The sequence below is a fragment of the Gadus chalcogrammus genome, chromosome 19 (genome assembly GCF_026213295.1).
Source record: "Gadus chalcogrammus isolate NIFS_2021 chromosome 19, NIFS_Gcha_1.0, whole genome shotgun sequence".
Classification (NCBI taxonomy): Eukaryota; Metazoa; Chordata; class Actinopteri; order Gadiformes; family Gadidae; genus Gadus; species Gadus chalcogrammus.
The window spans coordinates 13,576,093-13,593,406 of NC_079430.1; the positions used below are offsets into that span (position 1 = coordinate 13,576,093).

At 46.5% G+C, this 17,314-nt stretch overlaps 2 protein-coding genes across 3 annotated transcripts; one reads left to right on the plus strand and one right to left on the minus strand.

Moving 5' to 3' along the window:
- Positions 1 to 9,545: 9,545 nt before the first annotated feature.
- On the minus strand, positions 9,546 to 14,416 carry alg10 (ALG10 alpha-1,2-mannosyltransferase). Its single transcript, XM_056578320.1, has 3 exons — positions 13,978 to 14,416; positions 12,440 to 12,637; positions 9,546 to 12,165 (listed from the first exon to the last, which is right to left on the minus strand). Exons 1-3 carry the CDS (start codon positions 14,140 to 14,142, stop codon positions 11,110 to 11,112), a joined length of 1,419 nt encoding a protein of 472 aa, XP_056434295.1. The 5' UTR covers positions 14,143 to 14,416; the 3' UTR covers positions 9,546 to 11,109.
- Positions 14,030 to 17,052, plus strand: tprkb (Tp53rk binding protein). Of its 2 annotated transcripts, XM_056578325.1 has the most exons (5): positions 14,030 to 14,358; positions 14,564 to 14,729; positions 14,807 to 14,929; positions 15,647 to 15,823; positions 16,593 to 17,052. In XM_056578325.1, exons 2-5 carry the CDS (start codon positions 14,589 to 14,591, stop codon positions 16,677 to 16,679), a joined length of 528 nt encoding a protein of 175 aa, XP_056434300.1. In that variant the 5' UTR covers positions 14,030 to 14,358; positions 14,564 to 14,588; the 3' UTR covers positions 16,680 to 17,052. The 2 variants fall into 2 exon arrangements, with proteins under 2 accessions (XP_056434300.1, XP_056434299.1); XM_056578324.1 differs by lacking the exon at positions 14,030 to 14,358 and having other exon boundaries at positions 14,519 to 14,729.
- The last annotated feature ends 262 nt before the right edge of the window (positions 17,053 to 17,314 follow it).

Here is a 17,314-nt window from a genome sequence, read left to right on the forward strand (position 1 = left end):
CTCTCTCTCTCTCTCTCTCTCTCTCTCTCTCTCTCTCTCTCTCTCTCTCTCTCTCTCTCTCTCTCTCTCTCTCTCTCTCTCTCTCTCTCTCCAAACTGCCTTGGCAATAGATGTCTCTCGCCCAGGGCGTCTCCCTGTTCTGTAGCTGCTCTCAAACAATGTGTTCGAGGGGGAATAAAAGCCCAGCAACAAAAAACGCAAAGAAAACCCATCCTCCCCTTTCTACCGTTTGTACCGTCCCCCGTCCCCCGACGACTTTTATACACTGGTTTTATCTGGTTTGCACGAGGGCCAATCAGTGTGAGGGAACATCTGTTCAGCCACAGCCATCGGTAGCTATTTGCTTTTATATCTGTGAAAACATTTTATTGTTGTTTGTTTTTTCCGAACTAACGTTAAGAAAGCAGAACTGTCTAATTATTAGTCCTCACTGTTTGATTGGAAGTTGTTCTGCCGTCGTCCTCCACCCAGCGTGGTTGGTGGGGACGTGAGGTAGCTGCTAGCTAGCTGCTAGCAGCTATGCTAACTGTAGGGGTGCAGGTGACCCGTCTCTACTAGCCTTAGCACCTGTTGGATAGGAGCAGGGTGTCTTCACTCACTGCCCCCCCGTAGCACAAGGCCTGACGTCAGGAGATAGGGTCCCAGAGGACACAGCCGGGGCGTTTGGTAAATAACGTTTCTCACAAAATAAAATCAATAAGGCCCAGTTCGTTGGCTGTCAGTGGGCGTGGCCTGTTCAATTAAGATCTGCTGGGGTGGCCTTTTCAATTAAGATATGTGGCGTGGTTTGTTAAATAAAGATATGTGGGCGTGGCCTGTTAAATAAAGATCTGTGGGCATGGCCTGTCCAATTAAGTGTTAATTATATTGACCTTTGGCTTTAATCTTATTTTTGGCTTTAGTTTACTCCCCCTCCCCCCCCCCCAGTGGGGTCCAGGCATGTGGCGGTAGAACCAAGAACCTTTCAGATGGACGTCGACCCTGACCCCCACTAGCCTGCCCCTCCTCCCCCCCCCTGAACTCGTCCCCCCTCCCAGCTGGTCTGTGTTCGTACAGGATGTTTGATTGGTCAGGTGTTTCTTCAAGTGCAGAGGATTGGATACTTGGTTAATCACAAATACTGGGATGTCTGTTTACAAACGTGAAGAATCTTCAACGGACAATTTGGAGGAAAGGATTTGTCAAAAATATAAATTTCCATAAGGATGTCATCGTGATTAATATTTGATTATCTTCCACTTTAAGGGGCCAAAACTCTTGGCATTTGTCAAAAAAAATATTAGATTTCAAACAATGTTATAATATTGCTTCATCGTTCTCCTCTTTGTAAAACTGGTCATTAAGTTGAAACTGTAACAAGCACCGCCCTCATTGAAACTTGTTTTTTCCCATCTTCGCTGTAATGGGCTGCCTCTTGATTGGAGAACCCTTCGTTATCCTCCGTTGATATATGAAGACCCAAGATGAGCTCAAAACGACATTCCCACAGCTAGAGCATTGTACACACTTTTTACGGCATTGTATTCATTACATTGTGATAATAATGAAAAGTATTTTACAGTTTTTATTATTTAATGTATTTTATTTTGTTTTCAAAAAGGTGTCAAATGAAAAAACTATAGGTGCCAATACTGGGACCAAAACGTGTCGAACACACTAGTGAGTTAATGAGCTAGTTCCGAAGGAGATATCTAACAGGCAACGATATCCAACAGGTAACGGTCTTCCTCATGAAGACATGAGAGCCAACACATCTCTTCCCATGCTTATTTGATGAATTCATCGATCACTTAATTCTCTATTCACAAGATTGTCTTTAATATAAGGTTTAGGGTGTGTGTGTATTTTCTACATGTGTGTCTGTGATATGCAGCACTTTGTGTGCGTACATGTGAGTGTGTACATGTGGGTATGTACATGTGTATGCATCTGCGTGTGAGTGTATATGTGTGTGTGCATGTGAGTGTGCATGCGTGCATGTGTTTGTGTGTGCGCGAGGGCCTTTTCTACGAGTGTTTAATCGGACCGTGTGCATTTATCGGACACACATGCGATCTATGTTTACTGAGGCGATCGGAATCCTATATTGTACGCGCATCATAACTTTTCTAGCGTGCACTCTGTTTGCATGTAACTTTTACATGGGATGCGCACGTTTGGCTTGTGTTTTGAAGTATCTACAAATGATCTGTACAAAATGGCCTTAAATCTTTCACGGAGTTTCTTTGAATTGTGGGATGCCTTCTTCTGATTAATGGATTGTTCGAGGATTTAAATCGGGAATCTATTTTGTGTCTGTGTTTTTATTGCTTTGGAGTGTTCTTTTTTATTTGCACAAGACATTTATTGACAGAAAACTATCTTGTACTTTTTGATGGCGTGGTTCATCGGAAAACGCATGACTAATGTATACTGATTGTCTGTTAATCCGTATATAATAGATGACTATTTCTGTATTAAATTATACATTTTTTCAATAAATATTCTTACTCAACACAAACTGCCTCTAAGAAACTGACTTTGCATATAATTTAACATTGTATGAATCTCATCCTGTAATTGATGTACAGATAAACGTTTTAGAGCTATTTTTAGAAGTTATCATAGCTAGAAAAAATATCCAAAATAAAATATTAGAAAAAACTATTAGCAGAGAATATAAAAGTGATAATTTTCCTATTTAATGTGAACAAAAATCTCATTACACCCATAGGCCCTCACATTGTTTAATATTCTTATGTTCAGAAATCGATTATTACAACTAACCTAATGTTAGAGTAACTTTCCACTTCTAACATTGGAATAAAACGAGTGTGTCTCACTGATCTCAGTCCCAGCTGACAGAAGGGCTAACAACACGTTAGCTCTTGGTGCTAACGAACCGTCCAGCAGCACTGTAGCGCGATGCCGCGACCGTTTGGCAAAACGCGGCTGACTTTCAGTGTTTTCTCACTACTCATCTCCCTCTTTTAAGGAACTGTCTCGAGTTCTCCCACTCATTCCATGCACTGACAGATGGACGTTTCTAATTCCATAACTGAACTAAGGAATCTGGAAAGCTGGTAAAATTATCACCAGATAGGCCTATGTTGGCTTCATTTGATTTGATTCAGCTGTTAGTTCGTATATTAATGGGAGTTGAATTATATATTGAATCCAGAAATGTGCATTAAAACCAATGTAGCCTTACGTTCTTCTGGGAACCTGGAAAATAAACAAAAAACGAAAAGAGTTTCACCTGAAGACTTATATACTGTCTTGGCCTTATTTCGAGTGTTTTTGGCAAGCTCCTTAAATACAGAACCTTTCTACCGAAGGGTTCGGAACAAAAAGCCTGTAATTTGCATTCAAAATGTCAACTCCCACTTACCTCTAAATCTTCCCTTTTCACCTCCTGAAGTGAACATCTCTCTCTCTCTCTCTCTCTCTCTCTCTCTCTCTCTCTCTCTCTCTCTCTCTCTCTCTCTCTCTCTCTCTCTCTCTCTCTCTCTCTCCCTGACACCCTGACACGTCTTCCCCTCGGAGAGGAACTTAGTTTTGGGGTTAGGAGTGTGGTACCGTTTGGTCGTTCATTTTGTTTTCATTCGTTTGGTTTAAGCGGTCAAACGTTCTGACTCAGGCCGTCTGAGGAGGCTAAATCCACAAACACTCCACACCACGAGCGGGATCAACTGGAGAGATGTTGACCCCATCAGGTCAGCTCACCATGAGAGCCTAACTTGTAGGTCCATGTAAACAGACTAGTATTCATTTGTTTGTACCTAACATGTTTCGACTACTTCCTGCGTGTTTCGACTACATCCTGCAGGTGTTTCGACTACTTCCTGCATGTTTCGATTACTTCCTGCAGGAAGCTGTCGAAACATGTCAGGTACAAACAAATGAATACTAGTCTGTTTACATGAACATACAAGTTAATATATCAAGTTAGACTTAATGAACTTTTTTATTTTCTCCACTCAGATCTACGCTGCTAGTTTCAGACCAGTACACTAGACTGGGCTAACTGGTACGTATGACTTGTCTGTCATACATCTGGGTGGACACGCCCACGTATGCACCTATTGCATGTTTCACGTCCTGGCACTTAAAAATAGCACCAGCACCGTGTAGCATCTGAGCTATCTTTTATGTGTACGGGGGACGGGTTAACCTAGCGATTGTTAGTGCTTGGCACTTGGTTCTATGAACATCCTGACTGGCCGACAGCAATATCGTTGTTTCTCTTTCTTCTGACAAATGTATTGTAGGTCGGATAAAAGAGACTTCTAAATTCCCTTTATGTAAAATGTAAATGTAAACGATGTCACTGAGGGTACGATTTAAAGAAAATACACCTTTGGGCAACATAGGGCCCTTTAATGGTATGGGTGTTTCTGTGTGGAAGACTTTGGATCAAGGTTTAAAAATAGACTGATGTTTGGATAAAGCAGTTTAGAGAGATACAATGGTGCACTACTGAAGACACTGGTGCCGTCAGCAGGACTGGGATTGTTAGTTGGAGTGAGTACATGATAATATTCGGGTGAAGACCACAAATGTGGTCGAGTGAAGTGTTTCCAGATGAAGAACAGGCAGGAGGCTGAAGGGCGTGGCGCTACGCCAGGTGCCTGCTGAGCAGTGTTCTTCACAGCTGACCGCCTCTGAGCTAATAATACTGACAGGAGAACCAGGAAGGGCTTTTATTTTGGAAACGACTCAAACCAGAGTGGGGCTTTTTTTATTTTGAACGTTTTACGCAAAGCCACAGATTTATTTTGATAAAACCAGGGAGAGAGACTTCTTTATGACACTCAGTGGAACCTTAGGGGGCTTTTATTTTGGTAGTCGGTGTAACCATAGGGATGCTTTTCATATATGTCAGACCAGAGGAGACACTATAATTTCGATTAGTTAGTTATTGGTCATTTTGATGTGTTTTCTGTGTATCATTGTATTTATGAATGAGTATTCTAGTTGATGATCCTCAGGTTTATCCAGATGTTACCACATCTGTTTCCTCCAGAACCAGCGTCGGTCACGCCTGCTTCCCCCAGCATTCCCTGGGGAATGTGATGGACAGATTAATCACCACGGAAACGGGGGGGGGCGGGGGGATGACTGGCTGATACGGGTGTCAATCCTGCCAACTGACACAGTGACACCCACACACCCCAACCGTTTGTGTGTGTTGATGTGGGTGTTAGTGCGTGTGCGTGTGTGTGTGTGTGTGTGTGTGAGTGTGTATGTACGTGTTTGTGTAAGTGTGTGTGTGCGTGTGCTTGCGTGTACATGTGTTATATTTCAACATGGTGGCCAGAGCTATTTTTAGATGGTGAGCTCAGGCGATTCATCTCCGTGACGACGAAGCTCCGGACCCCTGCTCCGGCTGTGTGTGCATGTGTGTGTGGGTGTGTGTGTGTGGAAATGTACACAGGCAAATGTGTGTGTGTGTGTGTGTGTTTGTGTGTGTGCATGCCTGTGTGTGGGAGTGTGTGTGTGTCAAAATGTACACATGTATGTGTGCCTGTAAGTGTGCGTGTGCCTGCGTGCATGTGTGTGTGTGTGTGTCACTGCTTAATTCCGTCAATTGAATCCGTCAATTTTCCCCGCATCCCCGGAAAATGGGGATTTGATGGCATGAAACCGGTTAACTGACGGACGCGTACCTGGACGCAGGCGGCCTCCTCTGTCCTCTTTCCTCCCTCCTCTGTCTTCTCTCCTCTGTCCTCTCTCCCCTCTCCTGTCTCCTCTCTCCTCTCTTTCCCCTCTCCTCTCTGCTCTCTCCCCTCTCCTCTCTCCTCCCTCCTCTCTCATCTCTCCCCTCTCCCCTCTCCTCTCTCCTCTCTCCCCTCTCCTCTCTCCTCTCTCCTCCCTCCCCTCTCCTCTCTGCGATCTCCTCTCTCCGATCTCCTCTCTCCTCTCTCCCCTCTCCTCTCTCCTCTCTCCTCTCTCCTCTCTCCTCTCTCCCCTTCACACGACTTCTGCCCTCATCGCTTCTCAGGAGCAGATCAACGAAACATTGTGAACGTTTTTCCTTCAGTGTTTCTTGTTCGGTCGACTTTAGGGCCGTGGTATTGGCTGCTTTGTACAGATGCGATGTTGACATTGTGTGACGTTGTGTTCTGCCGCTCTGGATGTTTCGGGGTTGCGGAACGCTATTAACAACGGTCCAAGTTGTCGTGCTGCATTTTGTGTATTCTCGTATTGTCTCCGGTAACCCTGGGCGACGCCCTTTCGACGTGCCCCTTTGGGCTATTCTCTCAACGCCGTGAAGATCTACTCTGACCTCGTACGTTGTCGCCGTTGCATCGCATACATCCCATAATTGAACGACTAAACAAAGTAGTCAAAGCCCTTTCGTCAGTCCCAGGCCGACCGACTATTGATGGTTGAGTCACTTATCGATTTCTTTGTCATTTTGGTCAAAGCGTAAATCCTGTCGTTGTGATGAACGACTCTTGGGGGTCAGACGGGGTCTACGTAATGTTCCCCTGACAGCCAGCCACCGACGCACCTGGTCGCCTAGCAACCGACCAGCAAGACAGTACCGTAGTTGGAGATCGTGTCACTATGGAAATTAAGGAAAGTCATGGCAACCGAGACGCAGGACGAAGAAAAAAAAGAACACAGTCGAAGGACGCCAACTTTAATTTGACAATTCGAAAAAGTGATACGGAACAGAGTGATCGGTCGATGAGCTTGTCCCTCCGTCCCTCATTCTACCGGTCTCACCCACTCTTGTCTGCCACCTTGTCTCTCTGTCTGTCTGTGTTTGTACCTCTCTCTGTCTGTCTGCCTGTCTCTCTCCCTGCCTGTCTCTCTCCCTCCGCCTCTCTCTTTGTCTGTTCCGCCTGTCTATCTCACTCTGCCTGTCTACCCCCCCCCCCCCTACCAGCCCACGCGCGTGTGTGTCAGGGCTGACATGGCCTCCTGTCCGGCTTCCCCCGCAGTGACTCTGTGTTTCTGTTGTTCTCCGTTATGCTACAGAATGCTAACGAGGACCGCGGCGTGGGCGGTTAGCATAGCGGCCGCGCGGATAGCCAAACCAAACACATGTTATCGTGCCTTCGCCCACCCTACTCCCACCGCTGCGCTAACTATAGCCTCTCCTCACATTCGCCTTTAATTGTTTCTCGAGAAGTTGCCAAGAAATGGCGTCGTCAGGTAAATATCTCTCCTTTCTTTCTTTGACTTTGAACCAAGGAGTGGGTTTTTAATTAATGTGTTAATTTGGATTAATTCCGATCGCCTGTCTCTGAGTCATGCCTTATGTTTTGGGGGCAATTAAGAACAGCATTTTTGAGCGTGGAGGATTATTATTCCATATGAAAAGTTGATATGCGTCGTTATGTAATCTAGTTTCAGTTTGGGAGGATCACATTAGACCACACCCACAAAGACACGACTGTTAACCACATCTACGGGTTGACCACACACACCACAGTCATCAGTTGGCCACGCCCACGTTCTCATCTATTTCTCCATCTGTGCCTTCATAAATGAAAAAAAAAAACGTACTGCCGTTGATGGAAAAGTATAACAAAATGGGGAACGACTTTGTGACAAAGAAAGAAAGAAAGAAAAAAATGTTGCTTTGCAATTATTACATTATCTTACGCATGTGGGGAACCACCCAAAACCCAGTTCTTAAAATTCATATTATTGCGCAAGGGCTTTCATAAGTGCGCCATAAGCTAATCACTATTTTGTTCCCTTATTAAGCAATAGATAGTAACCTAACTGATTCTAATTTATTTATTTAAATGGAGGGCACTCTGGGTTAGATGTCGGGCTGACAACCTGCCGGGAGTTTTGGTTTGGATTGTGGAGATTCACCATGCTCTCAATCATGGTGCGGTTCAATATGGACCATTCTTCCTAGACGGATATGCCCCGAGTACAAACACAGCCTACGAATTTGCAGGGTGCTTTTATCATGGTAGTGAACATTAGTAGGCCTACAACACGGGCCATCAATGATTCTACACGGGGGCCTACAGGGGCCAGTGCCCCTTTAGACATGTCCCCGTTCCCTCCCATGATGACCAAATAAAATAACTATGATTTTACGGAACTAATTAGACGCAACGTTCTACACGGGTAACTTCGAGCGGCTAACCCAAACACTGTGCTGCTGCCTCTCAGTATATGAGAGCTCAGTGACTACTCTTGGAGAAAGAGCCACGATTTCTCCTGTTGCAAGAGTCGAAGCTAAGTAAAATGATTTAATTTCTTAACTGACTTGCTGTTCTTATAGCAGCTGTCATGAAATTAGCTAAGAACAGTAGAAAAGGGAAGTTTCCTTTGCGCTCTTTCCTCTTTCCTTGCGACTGTGCAAGATTGCCGTAACCATTCCTGTAAGCTCAGCCTCTTAGGATCAGTTTCTCCACACTGAAACTGATGAAATAAATAGGAAATGGCACATTGTTTTGCACTGCGTTGACACCCTGGAGTACATAACAAATGTTTATAAGATTTTGATGAATTAGTATCCTCCAATGCATTGTCGCATTGATTTCAATGGGGTTGTCGCCAACAGTGAGAATCCCAATTCATGTGGAAAAAAAGAGGCTAAATTTATGTTGATTTTGAAATTAACTTCCCCCAGTAGTCTTTCTTAAATGTGAATTCTGCATTTTATTTTCTTACGGTGTATATTGTGTGCTTAATAACCAGCAATATATGATTTCATTTCGATTCAAATAATAGGTTTCTTGGAATTGGTATCCATTATTATACATTTTATTTTCTGCTCTTCTCTTCAAACAAACCAATAAAAAATAAAGGAATAAAGGAAAGACAAATATTATGTCACCTCCATTTCGGACACTTTGTGCTTCCTCGGGATACGGAAGATAGGGGAAGAGTTCCTCTTGCATCTCTCTGCCCTCCTCCGTGAAATGAGCAAACCGTCTGCAATGACTGCGCGCACGCACGCACGCACACACACACACACACACACACACACACACACACACACACACACACACACACACACACACACACACACACACACACACACACACACACACGTGATCTCCTGGCTGCATGGCAACATGAGGAACTAGCTCATGCATCGTTGTCGTTCAACTTCTACAATAGAGCGGTGTTCCAGGCCAGCGCAGTGAGCGCAGTGCTGCCCCACTAGGGGGCAGCACTGCGCTACAGTGAGGTCGGTGAAGGCTGGGGAACTGATTGGTCTTCACTTCGGTGACTTTGAGCATCTACAGCTTAGGAGATGTTTGTTTTTGTACGTTTCTGTCTCGGAGTTGTTGGCCTATGTTCGCATAAAAGAGTAAATTTTGTGGGATTGGTGTCGAGGGACCTTTTGAGGTGCACTCTCTCACGCTCACACAAACACGGTGGTCTCGGTGCAACTTAATTACCCGTGGTGCGTGGGAAAAGAGGAGCAGAGTTCACCTCTAATGATCCTGATCTTTCAGATAGGGCCGATTTCTTTCTTCCCCCTATTAGTGCTCACTTTTAATTCTGTCCCTCTGGACGGACACGCGGATTTTCCTTGACTTCAGCAGTAAGACTTGACTGCTGTAATGGTTTATTTGTATTTTGTGATGCCTCCAGGACCCTTAACGATATTCTGTCGCCTCCTATTGGAGTCTGAGTGGAGGTACACCCGTTATCTCCATCACAAGCGATTACACTACATTTATAACCTACAAATAAGTATAAAATACACGCCAAAAGATAACCAACCTCAGAGTCAATAAGGAACAGCATACTATAACTCGGTTAGTCATTTTCTAAACCGTCATTCGGTTGATCAAATGTGTGGCCAGTACGTTTATCAAGGACTATATAACAAACTGTCTTGAGCAAAAAACGCCAAGACCAAAAAAAAGGCTGTGTTGTCTTTGGTAACAACTTTAACAACTTTTTATTTTCTAGAACTTTTAATGTGTTCACAGGCGATGTAGCACATACATGAAGACAGACGTGACAAAAAGTCCACAGGTTTAGGGGAACAATCACAACTAAATAAACTATGTTTCTATTGGAAAATTACGTCAAACGCAAAGTCATTTAATTACCAACGAGGGTGCGGAATGAAAATGTGCCGCTTCTTCAGCAGTTCACTGCACATCTAATCTCAATTGTTGAGATGCCAACATTTCAAAACTATGATCAACTAGGGTTCTTAGAAAAGGATTATTTACTCACCAATTTCAAAGAAAACAAAACAATTCACAACAAAATCTACAGATATTACAGTAAACACTGACTGATCACAGTGAACAAAAACATGTGAAAGTTCCAATTTAGAGACACAGAAAAGCACAGAAACAAAGGATTCATGTTGGCTCATGACGGCTCGTGTTCAGCCTTTAATGGCGTCAACACAGCAGGATTCGACATCAGAACACCGGTAAGAAAACAAGCTAATCCACGACGAACCTCAGAAAGAAAAACTAACTCTGGAGAGGTAGGGGTGGGGGGGCGTGTGCGCGTGTGCGTGTGTGTGTGTGTGTGTGTGTGTGTGTGTGTGTGAGAGAGCACTAGGGAAAGCTCTTGGAAAGAGATGACATCCTTTTGCACTTTGAGGAATGCGCGCACAATATGTGTGTGTTCCAAACCGGGGGCCTGGTGTAGACACTGCTGCAGACAGACCTGTTCTTCCCCCATCTCTTCCTCCTGTGAGGCTGAGTGGCAGGCTGACCTCCACAGGGCGCTGCGGTCCGCCGGCCCCGTGGTTCAGAGGCCTTGGGCTCTGAAGAACACGTCGAGTGTTGAACCGTCGTCGAGGTTCTCAGACCTCCCCACCACCACGGTGAACTTCACGTTACCTGGGATGACTCGCGTCCCCTCGCCCTGCTGATGTCTCTCTAAGACTATTTGTAAAAAAAATAAATAAAACGGAAACATGATCTCAGCTGTTTGAAAAAAAAAAAAAAAAAACGGAATTGAAGGAATCATACATTCAGAAAAAGAAACCAATTCTGTATCTCCTCAGAGGGACGGCTAACTGCTCTCTCTCGCTCCAGCGCAGCAAAGTTCTCCCGCTCTGCACCGGTCCCCCATTGGTCCCGACCGGCTCAGGTGGTACCAGAGGAGGCCTCCGATTGGCTGACGGGCTGTTGGGCGGGCTGTTGGGCGGGCGGGCGGACCTCCTCACCACATGAACCTCTGCGTGTCCTCGCTGCCGGGCCAGAGGAAGGGGCGGGCGAGGAAGAGGTAGAGCGTGGCGGCGTTGACGGCGGCGTGCAGGGCCAGCTCCAGCAGCAGGCGCGGCAGCGAGGGCAGTGGCATGTGCAGGCGGAACACGAGGTACGGCACGATGAAGTAGCGGAACTCCAGCAGCCGCTGGGGCACGGTGGCCGCCAGCACGCACACCAGCAGCGCCAGCGTCCAGAAGAGCGAGCGCGAGCGCAGCGCGTCCAGGAAGTGCCAGCCGGCGAAGACGTAGGCGGGCACCAGCAGGTAGCGCGCCAGAGGGTGGCGCTGGACCACGCGCTGCCACGCGTAGAAGGTGTAGTGGCGGTTGTCGGCCAGAAGGTACTTGTGGACGTGGGTGAAGTTCCAGACCAGCAGGAGCCCGGCGGCGGCCAGCAGCAGGAAGAGGAGGGGCTTGCGGCGCAGCGCCTGCAGGAAGCGCAGCAGGCGGTGGCGGCACAGGGTGGCGGGCAGCGAGAAGACGAGCGCGAAGGACAGGAAGTAGAAGAGCTGCGGGGCGTTGAGGCAGGCCTCGTGGCTCGAGCGGTCGCCCACCACGATGCCGCCGTTCAGCGCCACGAACGCCAGGAAGCCGGCGCCGGCGGCCGCGTACGGCCACGCCACCAGCAGCAGCGCCTTCGCCCGGGGCGGGGACACCAGGAAGTCCAGCAGGAAGCGGGTCACGCGCCGGGCGCCGGCCAGCGAGAGCGGCACCGGCGACGCCCGCTCGTCCCTCTTCTTGGCGCCGTCGGTGCGCCACGCCTCGTCCAGCTGGCCGGCCAATAGCGTGCCGGCGCAGAAGGCCACCCACACCACGTTGGTCTGGCGGAAGAGCACGGCGCAGACGCCGAGCAGGGCGGAGGCCTTGTGGCAGCCGTACAGCGTCATCAGGTAGGCGAACAGGATGAAGAAGGTGGAGCCGGCGTCGGTGTAGTACAGGAAGTTGAAGAAGTAGAGGACGGGGAAGGTGGACAGGGAGAGGGCGGAGAGGACGCGGCGCGACGCGCTCTTACTCTGGAGGGGCGGGGGAGGGAGAGAGAAGGAAGGTGGGAGGGTCACTGAGATGGAACGTGTGCATGTACAATAATATAAGCTACAACACACGTTGGGTAAAAATATCGATTCATCAATGCACTGCAATTTATTTGTTCTCGATTCAGAATTTTCTTTCTTTAATCCGTATCGGCCGATACTCAAGGTCAGGAGGAATCTGAAACATCTCTAAACATCTCCCCCCCCCCCCCCCCCCCCCCCCAGCAAGCAGACACCGCCCCCGGCCGCTGCCTACCTTCTCCCGGAGGTGCAGCTTGCAGGTGAGCAGGTAGAGCAGGTAGAGGTTCCCTCCGTTGAACAGCAGGTTGACGAAGCGCAGCATGGCCGTGGAGCAGACCACGCCCCCCCTGAGGCCCGCCAGCCACACCAGGGGCTTGATGACGCCCACCGACACCAGGTACAGGCCGGGCAGCGTGGTGATCATGGGGTCCCACTGCCGAAACAAACGAGATCCTTTAGCGGCTGAACTTTATCCAATGCGGTTCACACACTCAGTCACACACTGACGGCGGAGGCAACCCCGCAAGGGCGACAGCCAGCTCGTCGGGAGCAGTTAGCAGTTAGGGTCAGTTACGTCTCGCCAAGGGACACCTCGACACTCTGCGAGGAGGTGCCGGGGATCGAACTAGCGACCTAATCCGACCAAAAGATCAGAGGCCCTTGAAGAAGCTGGAAGTTAGAGCAGTGATTCTCAAACGGGGGGAACACGCACCCTAGGGGGCTACCTGAGCCACGCCCAGGGGTACTAAAGATTTGAATTGTGTTAGATATAAGTTTATTTGTTGAATGTCAACAGTGGCGGTTTTAGGCACGGGCAAACCAGGTAGCCGCCCGGGGCGCCATATTTATGGGGGGGCGCCAAATCACACGGGGGACGCCACGAGCAGTAAAAAATAAAAATGCGCCGCAAAGTGGTTTTCAATGAAGTACATAACATTGTGTGGGGAATTGGTATATTGAGTGCCCCCCCCGCGTAACAGGGGGGGCGTAACAGTTCTACCTGTTAGAACCGTTACGACCCCAGTTCTAACAGGATGTAGAACCGGGGGCGTAACAGGATATGTTAATATTGACAATATGTTAATATTGTCAAACAAAATATGTTAATATTGTCAATATTAACATAGTATATGGTTAGGAAAGGCAAGGCAATTTTATTTATATAGCACTTATAGCACTCATACACAAGGCAGACTCAAAGTGCTTCACGTATAAACATTGTCATGCAATAACACAAAATAATAGATAAGTAAAAGAAAACATATGTTGTTAAAAACATAAATGTTCTTGTAGATCAATAAAGTCAAGACTAGAAATGCCAGTATACCTCAGCTCCTTCAATTGTACTTAAACTATATTATTATTAATTTATTATTAATATTACAAAATGATAATTCGCGACCGTCTGTCGGTACAAACGTTGTCTCGTGGAAAAGCCTCTGAGCCACAACTAAAAATAAACGTAAATATACCATAATTCGACTGAGACCAAGCCTCTTTATGTTTCATCCTCCATAAAGTCGGAGATCTCTAAGGGTAAATCCATCATGACCCGTCAGTCATCAAAAGGCCTCCGCACATCTGTCACTCAATCTGAAAAGATAATCCAGCAGACGAGGTGTGCGTGTGTGCATGTATATCGCAAGTATATTTGTGTGTGTACACATCTACAGTATATTTGTGTGTGTGTGTGTGTGTGTGTGTGTGTGTGTGTGTGTGTGTGTGTGTGTGTGTGTGTGTGTGTGTGTGTGTGTGTGTGTGTGTGTCCTTCACCTCGTTGAACCGCCCCTGGCAGTACTTCTGGGCCTGCGGGACGTGGAACACCTCGTCCATGTAGGGCTCCCTCTGCTCCCGGGTGACCGTGGAGAGCAAGAGGCAGGAGACCAGGAGGTTGGTGCTGCAAAGAGCGGTGAACACATACCCCTCGAACCGCTCCATGGCCAACGGGAATCGATCTACCGACCGCGGACCTCGTTATGTGATGTGAAGGTGACTGCGCCGCATAACTGTCTCCTTGTATGGGAGGATAATGTCAGATTTTAGAGCAGATATGGGAGCTTATCGTTATAATCCATCGGATCCAACCAGAAGTTATGCGCTTTTTGACGTTTGCCTGTCCGCTCCTACAAACGGTCCGGGCGGAAACAGTTTCCTGTGAGTATCATTCAGACTTACTATTCAATATATTTATATTCAATAACGATGATTACATTTATTCATACTAATTAATTTAGGTAAAACTATCACGAGTCTGTTGACATTTTATAAGTAATAATTAAAAAAAAAAAAAGGAACAAACGGAACGTTTCATTGAAGCTGTGTCGCAGTATTATTGTTCCGCCTCACATGTCGTGGTTAGGTCGGGTCTGATCGACGGTTGAAACATGCACTCATCCCATCCCCTTGAGCTGTTCCCCGGGCGGACGGTGACGCTGATGCTCTTCAAATGCGTCCGGAACCCCGCAGAGCTGAGGAGAAGCGCCATGGGGGGCCAGATCACCGCCGCCCTGATTAACCCCAAGATGGTAAGCATGGGGTGTGCCGGTGTGTATTTTGGTTTTCATGTGCATTTCATTCACTTTCTATTTGTATTGAATGGCAGCTGGTGGACCCTTTCCAAGTGATTGTAGCTGCGAACAAGGCAGTTCATCTGCAGACTATTGGGAAGATGAAGACGAGGAGCCTGAACTCTGAGATCATCTTCAACCTGTCGCCCACGAATAATGTGAGTCCTCAAAATGTGTGTGTGTGTGCGTGCGCGTGCGTGTTCATATCAGCTAGGGAAAGTGGCAGTGAGTTGGTCATGGTCCCTCACCTCCTGTTCGGTCAGGGATGTTGACACACTACGTCCGTGCCATCATATCTAGTCTGGGGCAAAAGGCCTTCCATTTTCAAATTACACAAATAAAATGTTATCACTTGTGAATATGTATTGTCCAAGCATGTTCCCATCTTCTGACGAATGCACCAATACCAATAATAAAAAGTTTCATAAATGAATGGTCGTTATGTGACGTACTTGACATTGATATACCGGCAAACAGCTTCGATGATACCTGGAGGTATTTTTACTCCGGGTCCAATAATAAACTAAGGTAAGGGAATTCATCGCTCAACATGACCACATCCTTAATCAAGGTACCTGCACACATCTTCTCAAATGTAGAGTTGTGCTTTATGGTCATGTATGGAACAGTTCGGTACGGTAATGTTGGAATAGAGCAGACGGTATTTATACTCTGTGTGTGTGTGTGTGTGTGTGTGTGGGTTACCTGTTGGTTGTTCAAAATAAGGTCAAGAAATATGCTTATATTTTCCAACAGTTCCAAGTAATCTACAATTACTGTATAAATGCGGTCCATTTACAATTTAAGAGAGCACACTAGAGTCTTAATGTCTGAAGAACAAATACGTCAAGCTTGAGAAATGGTTTCGTGTGCAGATCTCGGAGGCCTTCAAGAGGTTCGGCATCTCGGACGCAGATGACTCTGTGCTGGTGGTGCTGGTCGCTACAGGCGCCGAGAGCCAGACGTTGGCGGACATCAAGGAGAAGGTGGACGGAGAGCAGGTCCCCATGGAGGAGCTTCCAACGCTGTCGGATGTCACGCAGATCAGGAAGGTTCGAGTACTGCTACCATTTCACTACAATCAATCGATCATGACCTTACCTTCACATCTTCTTAAAATAATTGAACTTTCACAATTTGGTTAACAAACGCATTGTGTGGATTGGAAAGATCAAATTAAATCCACACGGAAATGAACTTATCTAAGCAAGTAGTATTTGAGTAAAACAAATGGCAGTATTCTCTGAGGTAGCCAATGTAGGGATGCAGGTAATTGGGGTCGGAGTCAAATATTGAATTGAGTAGAAGTACAAGAATCAATTTCCCTGTAGCATGAAGTATGTATGTAACTCAATATCGTAAAGTACTTGAGTAGATGTAATCAAGGACTATCCACCCGTGTTTCATACTAGGACTATTATTAATTGAGCTTTCATCCAAAGCGACTTAGTTAATTCAGATGCTTGCCATTAAGGAGCAGGTAGGGGTTGGGTTAGGGCCTCTTGCTCAAGGATACCCACAGGTAGCCCAGAGACATCGAGGTTTGAACCGAGAACATTTTGGGCTGGGATGCAAACCAAACCACTAGTGCATAAGACTCATGTTTAGCAAAATAAATCATCTGTTAGTGTTCTCTCAGTCCTTACCTGGATCGTTCCCGGATTTTTGTATTTGATTTAGTTAAGGATTTTGAAGAGCGCATTTTAAAATCTGCAAAAGCTGCAACACTTTTATTAAATTCTGCTAAACCAAATTTTCCTCGTCGTTAGGGATTTGTACATCAGCGTCACCCCACTTGTCTTTTCATTCTGTTGTCTCCAGCTGTACAAAGTGACGCCACAGGAAGAGAAGATGGGAGGTCTGCTAGACTCTGTCGTCTGCAAGATGGCCACCAAGGACGTGATGTAGCGGTTCTGGGGGTGGACCGGTCCCTATTGGAGGCTCGAGGTCATGTTTTGGACTATATACCTGTGGGGGTATTCGGTGTAGAGGCTTTTGATCAAATGATTGGCTTGCAACGGAATCGGAATCAAGCCGTAATTGTGCTTGAAAGAAACGCTAACACTTTGTTCCAAGAAAATACTCAGGAGTGTTGTCAATTTGTGACCGGATTTCATTTATTCAGTCGGTAAGGGTTCATATTTTGTGGGGATCCACCAGTGATCGTCAATTGTACGTAAATCCCCTACTTTACTCCGAATTTGTATGCATTGATTACAAACCTATAAAAATATCAAAGTTATGGATTTAAAAATAAAGATTGACTTATTTTTTATACTTGTGACTCGCTCTACTTCTACTGTTCATTTGAATCCAAAATGGAAATGTGGTTATGGTTTTGTGATAGGATTCATCTTCTCCCGCTCATCACACCAGCTCTATCCAGCTGACGTCTCTTTGAAGCTCTTCTCGATTGTGAGCCTTGAACAGCAGTGTCGTCGAAGTGTGGAAACCGCGACACAAGTAGATCAACAGTGAAACGCGACCGCCCTACAGGAGCAGAAGTACTCACTAGAAGCATAGTTTGGCAAACGCCTCCTCTC

Excerpts from the sequence above, each read along its gene's own strand:
- alg10 (XM_056578320.1), bottom strand. The coding sequence starts at position 14,142 with ATGGAGCGGTTCGAGGGGTATGTGTTCACCGCTCTTTGCAGCACCAAC. Across the intron at positions 12,638-13,977 it reads GCCAGGGGCGGTTCAACGAG|TGGGACCCCATGATCACCAC; the intron begins GTGAAGGACACA and ends TTGTTTCGGCAG. Across the intron at positions 12,166-12,439 it reads AGCTGCACCTCCGGGAGAAG|AGTAAGAGCGCGTCGCGCCG; the intron begins GTAGGCAGCGGC and ends CCGCCCCTCCAG.
- tprkb (XM_056578325.1), top strand. The coding sequence starts at position 14,589 with ATGCACTCATCCCATCCCCTTGAGCTGTTCCCCGGGCGGACGGTGACG. Across the intron at positions 14,730-14,806 it reads CCCTGATTAACCCCAAGATG|CTGGTGGACCCTTTCCAAGT; the intron begins GTAAGCATGGGG and ends ATTGAATGGCAG. Across the intron at positions 15,824-16,592 it reads ATGTCACGCAGATCAGGAAG|CTGTACAAAGTGACGCCACA; the intron begins GTTCGAGTACTG and ends TGTTGTCTCCAG.